The 12684-nt window shown below is 44.5% G+C and overlaps 1 protein-coding gene across 1 annotated transcript; it reads left to right on the top strand.

Annotated features, from left to right (window-relative positions):
• Window positions 1–274: 274 nt before the first annotated feature.
• Window positions 275–2904, top strand: LOC119213405 (zinc finger protein 503-like). The gene is made up of 2 exons (XM_037464673.2): window positions 275–877; window positions 1357–2904. The coding sequence occupies exons 1-2, from the start codon at window positions 623–625 to the stop codon at window positions 2779–2781; spliced, it is 1680 nt and encodes a 559-aa protein (XP_037320570.2). The 5' UTR covers window positions 275–622; the 3' UTR covers window positions 2782–2904.
• The last annotated feature ends 9780 nt before the right edge of the window (window positions 2905–12684 follow it).

The raw sequence follows: 12684 nt of genomic DNA, 5'->3' as shown, positions 1-12684 counted from the left end.
AGTATCCCTACAATAAAAGCATTTCAGACTGTCTGGAATACATTGTGTGAATTGCCATGCATCTTGTCGTCACTTGGAATGAAACAAAAAAAAAAAGGTGTTGGTCGTTTTGATCCCCATGTCAAGCTGGTCCACTTTCCCCCAAAACCACACAGGCTGCAAGAGCGGCGCGTGCGATGAAGCGCCAATCACGAAAAAACACTCCTGCGAAAACTCGAAATTAAAAGCGCTCGCGTGAGAGGGAGGAAAGTCACATTTCACCCGAGCCTTCGGTCACACCCGGGATCTCGCTTTTTTGATTGGAAGGCGGCCACGGCTGTGATGTGCGGACTTTATTCCGACGCTGCTCGAGAGGAGGCGGAGTGATCTGTCCCGCCCGCAGCACTACGTAAACCGAGTCCGCTCTCGGACCCCCAGCCACACGAGTCACAGCGACGCCTGGGATGAAGCAACGCGGCCGCACGGATTCTGCTCTCACACTGCGCGTCTCTTTGGAGGAGTTAACGCCGTTTATTTTATCCCTGGCAACGACTTTGACCGTCTGACGACTTTTCAGTGTAATTGGCTTTATTTACCCCCACCACCACATGTATTTCTCAGCCACTTCCGCGAGAATTGGGTCATGATCGCATCGCCCACGGTCTCTGTCCTGAGAAATAGCACGAATCCAGCGTGGGAGAGCGACTCCTCGGGGGAGAAGGGCGCAGTGAAGATCAGCCAGCTATTCCGCCACAACTCCGTCTCTCCTGCACACCCTTCTCGCCAAGCCAGTCGTCTCCCCATCAAGGTTTTGAAAATGCTTACCGCTCGGGCAGGACACATTTTACACCCGGAGTACCTTCAGCCTTTGCCGTCCACTCCCATCAGTCCCATCGAGGTAAGAACTAAACACGATTTTTTAGAACGTTTGCGCACAGGGGCTCCAATCGGAACGTGTTTCACTTCCAAAGCCTCAAATCGGTTCTAGTTATATTTTTCAGAAGAGATTGGTTAAACACGATGTTACCTATAACCCTAACCAGGTGAGGAATAGCGCTCCTAATTAGATTTTTTTAAGACCAAATATCCGAGTTGATGTCGGATTTTTTTGGAGTGCGGGTCGAATTTGGACTCTAGAGCGCGTTTTAGCAAATGTCCATGTTTGTAATATCATGTTCGACGCGTCTTATCTTCGATATCGTGTAAATCTGCTCCGTGTGCGCGCTCCCTATTTAGTTTTTTTAGTTTCATCCAGAGAAGTTCATGCGCAATGCGTAAACTACGCGGAATAGTCCTGTGTGCGTATTTGCCACAAAACACAACATGCACACGGGTCTTTTATGGTTTGTATTAAGTGTGCTGTGTCTTATTTTACAGCTGGATGCCAAGAAAAGTCCACTTGCTCTTTTGGCACAGACGTGCTCTCAGATCGGAAAGCCGGACCCGCCGTCCTCCTCCAAGCTGTCCTCCGTGACCTCCAATGGATCTAGTGACAAGGACATCAAATCCGGTCCGCTGAAAATGAGCGACATCGGAGCCGACGACAAATCCAGCTTCAAACCTTACTCCAAATCGTCGGAAAAGAAGGACTCGAGCAGCAGCCTCAGTGGAGATAAAACCAGTTTCCGGGTGCCTAGCGCCACCTGCCAGCCATTCAGCCCAAGGACAGGCAGCCCCAGCTCCTGCACATCGGTCTCTCCTCTGCCGGCTGACGGCAAGGCGGGGGACAAGGAGGAAAAGAAGGAGTCTGATAGCAATAAAAGCAGTACTGCAGATAATAACGGCAGCCACAGGTTAAGTGGAATTACCTCTGATGGCAGCCATCACCAGGAGAGCACATCTGGATCCAAGACTCGTACATCAGACTCTCCATCTGTAACCTCGTCGTCCTCAGTTCTCAGCTCTGGACTGGTGGCCCCCGTGTCCCCATACAAGCCCGGTCACACAGTTTTCCCCATGTCCCCCGCTGGTATTTCCTATCCTGGGAGTTTGGCGGGTGCCTACGCGGGTTACCCCCAGTCGTTCCTGCCTCATGGAATGAACCTTGACCCCACGAAATCCAGCAGTCAGCTGTTAAGTGCACAGTTCGCTGCCGCCAGCTCGATGGGCTGCAGCAAAGCCGGAACGAGTCCCTTGGCTGGGTCCTCGCCCCCGTCTCTAATGTCCGCCAGCCTGTGTCGGGACCCCTACTGCCTGAGCTACCATTGCACGAGCCACCTGTCCGGCGCGTCCAGCGCCAACTGCGCGCACGACTCCGCGGCGGCTGCCGCACTCAAATCTGGATACCCGCTCATGTACCAGACGCACCCGTTACACGGCGTGCACTCCTCGGCCCCGTCTTTCAGCGGACACCCGTTGTATCCGTACGGGTTTATACTTCCAAATGATCCCCTGCCGCACATATGTAACTGGGTGTCTGCTAACGGACCTTGCGACAAGCGCTTCTCCTCCTCCGAGGAGCTGCTCGGTCACTTGCGGACTCACACGGCCTTTGCCGGCACGGACAAGTTGATATCCGGGTACCCGGGGTCGTCTTCGCTCGCCAACGCCGCTGCGGCCGCCGCGATGGCGTGTCACATGCACATGCCTCCTAATGGCAGCCCGGGAAGCCCCGGAGCGCTGGCCCTCAGGGGCCCCCATCATCACCTCGGACTGAGCAGCCGCTATCACCCGTATTCAAAGAGCCCCATGCACACACCCGGAGCCCCGGTGCCGGTGCCCGCGGCAACGGGGGCGTATTATTCCCCGTACGCCTTTTATGGACAAAGACTGACAACAGCCTCGGCCTTAGGATACCAGTAGAATCAAAGAATTATACATTTATAAAAAAAAGGAGATTTAGGCCCAATGAGTTTTATATTGTACTTCATGCAGGGACTGGATCCATGTGGGGATCAGTGTATTTATTTGCGATAGCTTCAAGCGTGACTAAAATAAAAAAATAATATAACTTTGAAGACTCAATGTGCATTATTTTACATTATTTGTTTACCTGCTGTGCATTGACTCCTTTTTGTATGGGACTTTAAAAAATATGGATTTGATTTCGTGCTGAAATAACCTTGACATTTTTATTTGAATCCTAATCAGATGATAGACGCTCTTAATTCCTGAGTGCTTTGACAGAATGATGGACGTGGAAAAAATATCAGCAGCTTCTTCAGAACTGTCATCCATTTATTTTGTGGGGTAGCGAAAGCTTTTATGAAGCCCGATTTTACATTGAAAGCACTTTTAAAGTTCTAAACCGCTCTGCCACAGCTTAATTTTTAGGGTCTAAACTCAACATGTGTACAATATTAGAATAATTTATTAACTTGTCTGATTTGACATAACTATCAGGAATGTATAATTTATATTTAGTTTTTAGGGTAATAGTTTGACTGCAATTATATTAACTAGTTTTAATCAAATATATACTTATTAATGTAATTAGTGTACGGGAAACATTTAATTAGTAAAAATCATGGAAAGAATTCTCAACTAATTTAAATCATAACCTTGGATGTCCTTTATATCTATTTGTGTTGCATGAATATGACAAGGACTTACAAAGGACGTACAGGTGGAGAAGTTGTATCATTGCAAATCTTTTAGACATTTTTATATAAACACAATTCTGTAGGAATGCATGCTTCTTTTAACCTCATGGTGCTATGAGGTTAAAAGAGTGAGTGTACTGTGTGTGCAGATACATTATCTCTTAGGATCATCAAAACTTGAGTCTTTTCAATTACAAGATCATGGATTATTGGTTCATTAAAGACAATCAGTGAGGAGCTTGCTAATTAAAAGATTTATGACACCAGATGTGGGACGTTTACAGGTTTGGGGTTCCATATGAAGCAATATAGCACGGCCTAAGTATCTAATCAAATCTACAGTATTGTTAATCCTCAGTAAATCAGGCTGTTCTCCAGCAACAAAGTCATCAATAACGGTCAAATGTATTTTTCAAACCCACCCAACCCTAATGAATGCAACAAATTATAAACAAGTGAAAAAAAATGTATTAACAGAAAAGATAAATTTAAACTATTGCAAATTCCAAGAGTTTGGGTTTTAAATGAGTCTCCAGAGTTGAAATGTGTAGCTAATCTAACAGTAAAAGGTTTAATCCCTTATAAATAAAACAATATATCGCGTGGTAAATCTCTGATACTGAACAGAGCTTCTAATTTTCAAAAAAAATACATCAAGTGCAAAAGTTGTACAACATACGCTTTGCTGTCTAACCAGTATTCATAATACTGAACAGTATCAGATACATTAACATTTTGCAATGGACAATGTCGTGTTTACCCTTTGTGTTTAAAAGAAGTACATTTCCTTAAGGAGGTCATCCGGGGCAGATGCTGAAGGGATTAAAGGCTCATTGGTTCTTTACTATGTAAACTAGCTCATATATCCATACTACTATACTATATATGTTAAAATCTTCAAAAAAGAGGATCTCTTTCCCACATGGTTGTGTGGTTCAGTCAGGAGAAGAGACACTGCGCGGCTTTGTGACTCCTAGTGGAATCCTGGTGGGGGCCCCACCTGTTCCGCTTTGAACTGCAGCATGTGTAAAGCTCATGCCCTTTCACCTCAGGGGGAACAGATCAACCTAACGCGCTCCGTCCAACGCAGACACGTTGATTTGAAAAAAAATGGTCACTTTCGCACAGCTGCACACCATGTGCTACCCAGTCTGCTGTGGTCACCGTATCGCTGCTGCTCCTCCTCACAGCCATGTACAAAACCTTACTTTTTAAGAAGTTGCCTCATGCATCCAATACATCCACATCCGCCGAACCCTTATTAGAGATGTTATGGTCATGTAATGAATTTAGCACTTTTCTGTCAGCAAAATTAATGATCTAATCAAGAGATTTCCTCAATGCATAAACCTTTGTCGCTTTGAATGAATCTCTCTGCGTGCTTGTGTGCTCTGGGAAGGCAGCAGATCTGTTTACAGAAGCAAAAGGGAAAAAAACAGGGACTTTTTGCACGTTCAAATCAGCTGAGAAGTGCGTCTTTCATCAACCTGAAAAAAATGGTGGTTTATGTTTGCAGGAACGAGGCGTTTGCCTTTCCAAACAAGCCCGATATTTATCATCACCTCATAATTTCCTCCCTTTTAACAAGAAAAGGAAACTATAGGAATGGAAAGTTAAAGCTGGGGTTTTACGGAGCCTTTGACCTTTGAAGCTTGTTGTCTTGTATTAACTAAGAAAGTGGGCATGGCACAGTGAGGTTATCCCAACATGGAGAGGATGTGTGCGCACGGATTCTGTATACTCACAATAAAGTTAGTCTTTCCGAGCGACCAGCCAGACTATGGGGAATGGAGAAAGGAGCGATTTTCCCCTCAAAGAGTCTGTCAACACACAAAGCAAAGAGCAACAGCGAGTTAAACAGTGGGCCCTTGTCTTTCAGAACTCAACACACCCTATAATTTACAAAGCACTGACAGGGGGCATTTTGAAGTCTGTCATAGGCGGGAAACTTGTGGTCTCAAATACGTCTTACTTCCAGCGAGTGGACTTCTACTCTGGTCCGGGTGATTAATGACTTATTGCCTTATTGTGTTGGAGGTGGCTAATTACCTACAGGCTGACGGAAGAAACCCTCCTCTGATAACCCTAACTTTTTCTCCCTCCTTGCCTTGGCATGTGGAAGCTCTTACTGACAAATTTGCAAGAAGCAGACTAACGTTGAGTAAGACGAATGGGCTCCGAAAACGGTAAACAGCCTTTAATTTAACAGTGTTTAAATGTATGACACGCTGGCATTGTGCTTCCGAGCGGTTCGTGCTCTCTGGTTGGGAAATGCAGCTCCCCCCGCTGTCGGTTTTAAAATAAGGCTTGGCACATTCATGGAGGGAGTTTCTGGATGCTCGAGCTGGCAAACATGTGTTCATTACCGCTTTAGGTTTTTTGGCAGTCCCTTCCCACTGACATTCTCAGACAAAAGATGATCAGTTTCTTTGGCAAACGAGTACTAAATGCACCAAGTGGGGCGGCCACAAAGAATATCTGGGAAAGTCATACACAAATTTGAAAAATGTGACTTTTATAGAGAGGCCTGCCGAGGCAGAAGACAAAGAAACATTATATTGCACACTAACCCAACAATAAACCAAAGCCACATGAGCTCACAACGAACACACGACCGGCAAGAAAGTGTGCAGCTATCTGCTCCGCTTTGTCTCACCCTTCGTATCGTTAGGTCCGTGAACATTAAGTGCATCGCCGTGTTTGCAGTCGAGGGCTCACTTAATCAAGGTGCTATTGAACTTGTTGGCTTCGCCCAGCGCGAGAGTTTTAGTGTCAAAATTATTGGCCTGACCTAAAGAGGAAATTAGCTGTTGACACAAATTACTTTTCTTCCTGTTGTAAAATAAATATATATATATATTTACATTTTCAGTGACGATGGAAAATGGCGGGAAACATTTTCCTTCAATAACGTTGCCACAATGCCACGTGGGCCCAAAGTGGTCCAAACTGCATGATGCCAGCTGGCAGACCATTACAGGTGATGGACGTTTCACTTACCTAAGTCAAATATAACAGACTGCTCTTCATTAATATACAGGAGGGCCTTCAGAATCTAGCCCGCCATCTGGTTAAATCGACGGAGTAATCTACAGCTCGTGATTAGGGATGAGGAGCAGAGTTTCTCTTTAATCTCTCAGCTTTCAAAAAAAAAAAAAAAGGAATTCCATCTGCACCATGTGGCACATCATTTTTCTTTAAGACAAATGGACTGTTTTCGTATGATCCAAAATTAGATCACCGGAAAACAATCCATCTTATAACGACCCTGGGAAAAGACTCGAGAATCGGATACAATTTCTCCTTCTCTCGTCTTCGGGGTCTCACCTCTCACTTTTTATTGCGTGACTGGTTTTGCAGCCATCAGCTCTCTTCTCCTCTCTTCTCCGTGCCATCACACCGTGCACACCGCCGCCCTGGACTAATGACGGATACGAAGATGTGCCTTAATATAGCTATTCCCCTTTCAGCTTGGCTCCCTGTGGGGTCCACCACAGATGGTGACCTGTGAGAATCAGAGAGACCCGAAGCAACAAAAAAAAATCCACATCGACACGAAAGAGGAAAATACTTTTAAGTCATCCTGACTGCAAATTAGTGAGATGACACAACTGTCAGGTGCCAGCCTCCTGTGACAGTTGCGCCCCCACCTCCCATTACGGGAGCGGCGATGCTTCCCGGCACGACAAAAGGGAAATGGGTGCATGTTTTTTTTATTTTTTTTATAGGAGACCTGTCTGTCAGCTGGCTCTCAAGTCATAACAAATCACCAGCACTCAGCTGAGGCTGAACATTCAGGGCGTCGGGAGGAAGACTGATGACCTGCAGGCCTTTGAAGTGCTCTGGCAGTTCAGATGGCTCAGCGGCGCCGACAGAGAAATACACACAACAGAGCAACCAATAATGAGAACATTAAACATTCCAGCCACCTGACAGGCTGACAAAAACAGCCTGGCCTCGCATCAATCATCCGCCTGGGACGTAACCTTGACAATTAGTCCCCTCTGATACTCGCCGCAACCCTTGGGTCTGCACTGCAGTGTGACTCCACTTAAGAGTGGAGAAAAGCAAAGAGCTTAATCTAATTCCTTAATTCTGATTGATAAAGACACCGCAGCGACAGAGACCGCGGCATAGATCGGTTCAACGAATGATGGATTCAAAATCAGTTGGCAAGCTCTATGTAAAATAATGACTCGCCAACGATAGATGTGAAAATGGAAAATGTACAAACTGTTTTTCAATTACTTGCCTGGCAAGACGTTTCGGCCAACAACACAAAAAGGCATCGAGCATTCGTTTATGGTTTTGGCTGCTCAAATATGCGTTTTAAATGATGCCCCACGGTCAAATGTAAGCTATGGAAACACATGGAGCAGAGCCAACGTGTACGTTTCAATACAACCGAAGACATAGATCAGCATTCAAAACGAATAGGTCTTTAATATGTACCTAATGAGGTTATATATCTCTCACTTTAACATGTGCGAAACTTCAAAGTCTGCTATATAAAAATTCTCACTGAAAGACGTAATTGTTGATGTAAAAAAGAATAACTTCAGTCCTTTCTCTTGAGCCATGGACACAATATTCTTTAGTCACACACTCTGATCCAGACCCTCCACACACAAAGAAAAAGCAAGGGGCCATGATGTCATCACTCTATTCACTAACCATGTAGTTACCAGATGACAAATGAGCCATGTGAAATGACATTTCCCTTTTGACTTCACACCTGTAGAGAAACAGCAAAGCATCTGACAGATGGATGGATGGCAGAACCCCAAAACCACTGCATCTCCCTCTCATTTGGTGAAAATGGAAAGAGCCGGGCCAATGACTGTTTACAAAAAAAAAAAAAAAAAACTACCTGAGACGGAGCTGCAGAGTTCCAGGCCCCGAGGATGATAAATGGCTTCGCTAACCCTGTGGGACCGTACACCCAAATGAGGACGGAGCTAATTGCCGTGCGAAATACTTTGGCACGAACGGAAAGAAAACGCAGCCGTGCTGCGGCCAAAAAAAGAAGAAAAAAGGGGTCCACTTGCTGCTCTGAACTCTTAGTTAGCTTTTGCTTACAAAAGTTCACTCTGCGTCCATAAATCATGGACCGCTTACAGCTGAAACTGCCCTCAGTCATCAACATGCAATAGACTGAATGACAGATTCCATCCTGACTACATTAGTCCCCAGTTCAAACGAGGTTCCTTTTTTTTAAACTCACGACCATCTTGAACCTCGCAGGAAATGAAGAACAGATGGCCGAGGAGCGTTGTGTAAAACATAAAACTGGGAGCAAAAGACAAAGATTAAAATATACATTTATATATGCACGGATATATAGTTTAGGGAAATGACAGGGGGCAATTTGAGGTATCCTGGGTTTTTGCTATCCTTCAAATACTGCTTCAGAAATGACTTCATCCTGAGGCTATGGTCTGCAGCACATTACTCATTTTCAACTGACAGATTTAAAATGTGGTTTCAGCCTGTGTTCCTCCCACACAGGTGGCACAAGTGCAAATTCACAAGCATTCTTTTACGTTCATGGTTTCTGAACTCATCCTGAGCCAGACAGCATTCGGAGAGAACATGCACCCCCAAGGTCCAAATAATTCATTTTTATGCATTATAATTTCAGATTTTAATGAGATTTATTTTTGTATCGTAGCGGAATCTAGATTTTTCCAAAAAATATTATTGAGACAGTAATGGGTGCCCTGATGGTTTCTATTCAAGTAAGTGGAAGCTGGAAGAGGAAGTGAATGAGTAGGTGTAAATGTTTAAAGGTGCCCCCATCTCAAAGTTTCTCAAACAATTCCTCGATGTGCACCAAAAACAAAAATCATGTCTTCCTCTGGCCATGGTCAAACCTCAAAGGATTGCTTTCCACAAATAACCATATATACATGGAAGCACTTTTCTAAAAACGGGATAAGAACCCTATAAAAACTTTACGGTTTCTGAAGAAATAGTGTTTCTGGCCATGCTAGCTGCTTTGCTCGAGGGATAAAATTATTGGTCTGTTGTGATGAGCAACTTTCCATTGTAATTATACTGATGTTTTTTTATACAAAAAGAATATTTAAAACATGAATATGGGCAAATACAAACAAAACTGTAAAGATTTATGCATTTTTGGTTGTATGAGTCTACAAGAGAGATTTTGTAAACTGATTGTTGAAAGACATATTATAGTTCCAGAAGGGCAAAACCCCAATTTAGTACAAATCAGTCATTTCTTGCATAATTGCATTTATTCATCAAGGGTTTTGTGTTGGATTCAGTCATCCTCTCAGCGCCTCCTGGGGGTTCTCCTAATCAATACGCTTTCAAATATACTAATTTACTAATAGCAGAGCTTATAGCTGGTAAATGTTTTCTCATGACTACACCGGGCGCCATGATTAGACCATTAAAGTGTTCCTTTTGTAACATTTGATGTGAAGGCCGGAGCGTCGGGCTGAGCTGGTTGAACATCCAAGTAGAGCTTCATCACCACACAAACAAATGGATGCCATAATCTGGAAAGCATAGCGCAAAGCACGTCTTTGTTTTAATAGGAGGTAATTCCTATTTATCTGGGGAATCTTTTCCCTCACAATGGATTCCTCATGTGAGCTGCCTGCAATCAATTATGTTTTCAGGTTTTCTTGCCACCATCAAGCAGACCCATCAAAAAATACCCACCTGCCCTTTATGCCGTAACGTTATTTGTGATGTTATTTCAGAAAAGCTGGGGGTGACTCATTTTAATTCAATTGCATGAACCAGAGGCACAATCTGTTTCTCATGTTCTCTGGCTACAGTTGAAAATCACCTGCCCTGTTCTCACAGCTAATACATTAAGTGGTAAGTGCCTGAGCAGATGTTGAGGGGGTCAGCGGGGACTCCGGGGCCTGTGCAGCTCGCGATATTTATTGGACTGGATCAGAAGGCAGTGACATAAGCGGCCCTCTCTCTTGGTAAATCACATTCTGCAAACAGGTAGAGGACAGAGCACGCTTCACCTTGCTGAAGAAACAGCTTCTCCAATTTGCTCGCCTCTAAATCACCGGCCTTATACCAAGCAGGAACTACCAACTCTAAACCGTAACCTCTCCTCTCGCACTTCAACTTCCTCACTGGAAACTGTAACACACTGGAATCCTTTATTTGTGTTTGCTTTGCAATCCTTCACAGAGATGAAAGCCCGTGCTTAAGGCCTCGGTATCAGCGCGAGACGTGAGCGACATCTTCCATTCACGCCGCGTCTTCTCCTCACATCTCACATGCACTCAGTCGTCACATCCCACAACAAAGAGACGCCCCGAGTTATCATCCATCAAACGGAGCCTTTTATGGCCCATCAAAAGACAATGAACTGCCTGAGTGAAAGCAGTGTTTGCAACATGAGGTGACAGCGAATACTCCAGACGCAGATTAAAAAGCGCTGGAAATAAGAGAACTACATAATGTTTGGGCAATTTGTGAGAATTAGACGTTTTGATTCATTGTTGTGAAGGACGAAAGCTCAGCTATAAGCACAGCACGAGGCCCACGCTGTGATAGTTCAGGCATCTCAGTTTACTTTGGTTTTGAAGTATACGATTCATATGGTTAGAGTGGCAACACTTTATTTTAAAACCGCTTCAAACGTCTTCAACGCCTCAGTTATGAAAGGTACGTGTTGAGATATAAAACAAACCCTCTAGACTTATTTTCCCCCCAGAGGCATTCAATTTATTCCATCTATATCAAAGCAGGGGCAGTTTAAGACTAAAGTGGGCCACTGGCAACACAGTCCATCATTGTGTACAGTGGAAGCGTTGCATTCGTTACCTCCCGTGGATACAACCATCAAGCTCAGTAGGCGCGGCAACGTATGGAGTCGCAGTGCGCCTCCGCCTGGTGCAGCGGCCTGAGAGACACGCACACGATTATACTGGAGCCTGTTCAAGTTATTGTGACAGCAGAAGCTCCCTGCAGAACCATGTCGTCAGGTGCCAGGACTTGTTCTGTGCGAGACACTTGATAGGCATTTGGGCTTTTAGTCAGGACCTTGTGAGTCTCCAGTGATGCCGCCGAGGACTCAAAACAATCCTCATCACTAAATATCCAACCGCAAATCGAAAAAAGAAAGCAAGAGAAAGCAGCTGTGAAATTATTTTTAAAGCTGCAATCCTTAGAGTAATGTCCCTAATAGAGAATGTCCCTATATTTACCCCCTTTTTGTTTGCTACTAAGACAGGGAACAGATTTCAATGGCATTTAGTGAATGATCCAGAAGTTTAAATGATTGCACTTTATCAGCTGGTAGACGTTTCAACATTGTTGGTCTCCTGGACATGTTTGTTTACTTGGCGTGCATCTTATGTACATCGTTAATGTGTATTTCAGATGCATATCTGGGTGCATTTTATACTGACCCAGTGCCAGAAGAATATTGCCCTGTTTAGATTTTCCTTCTCTTAATCAAGGAGTTGTGGCAGTCAGATACATCGGTCTGCAGTGATTGGCTGCCGTCAGTCTTCAGTCAAGTGAGGAGGCGTCGCCTTTGAAAATCTGTCAAATCAGCAGCACATCTGGACACTGAGCGGCTTCTCGCTGCTAACAGGCAGTTTGGGGCGACTGAGCCTGGCCGGTTCGTTTGTATTTTTAGCCTCAGAAGGTGCAGATGCACAGCTGTCCGTGACACTTCTGCAGTCCGAACAGAGATTACGTCGCACCGAGACCCCTTAGTCATCGTGTGTTGGTCCGGTGTCTCACACCATTTCTAATCGGTGCCATTTCAGGGACACCAGAACCTGTCTGCATGAGTTACTCCTCTTGCTTTGCATTTATCAGCTCACTGCTACAAACATTAAAATACTTCTAATTAGATCCTCGGCTGTACATTATTCACAATGCTATCTTGGCCTGTGATCACCTCAAGGAATAATTGAAAATATACTTAATTAACGCTTCCATTAAAAAGCTACCCTGAATAATGTGCAATTGTTGCTTTTCTTCTGTCAGCCATTACATCTAATTGTTGTAATATATGTTTGTCACGGAGGAAGGAACTAAAAAAAAAAGATGCAGTTCATAGCGGTATCACCTGAACACAGCACCAGGAGCATGAAGGGAGGCATTATTCAGAATAAATGGATTATCAGGGAAACCAGCACAAATGACTCAATAA

The sequence above is a fragment of the Pungitius pungitius genome, chromosome 21 (assembly GCF_949316345.1).
Source record: "Pungitius pungitius chromosome 21, fPunPun2.1, whole genome shotgun sequence".
Taxonomy (NCBI): Eukaryota; Metazoa; Chordata; class Actinopteri; order Perciformes; family Gasterosteidae; genus Pungitius; species Pungitius pungitius.
Note: the sequence above shows the minus strand (reverse complement) of the source record. Positions and strands in the feature narration are given on the sequence as shown.

Bases quoted from the DNA above. Each gene is read 5' to 3' on its own strand.
- LOC119213405 (XM_037464673.2), top strand. From the start codon at position 623: ATGATCGCATCGCCCACGGTCTCTGTCCTGAGAAATAGCACGAATCCA. The intron at 878-1,356 runs GTAAGAACTAAA...CTTATTTTACAG, and splicing joins CTCCCATCAGTCCCATCGAG to CTGGATGCCAAGAAAAGTCC.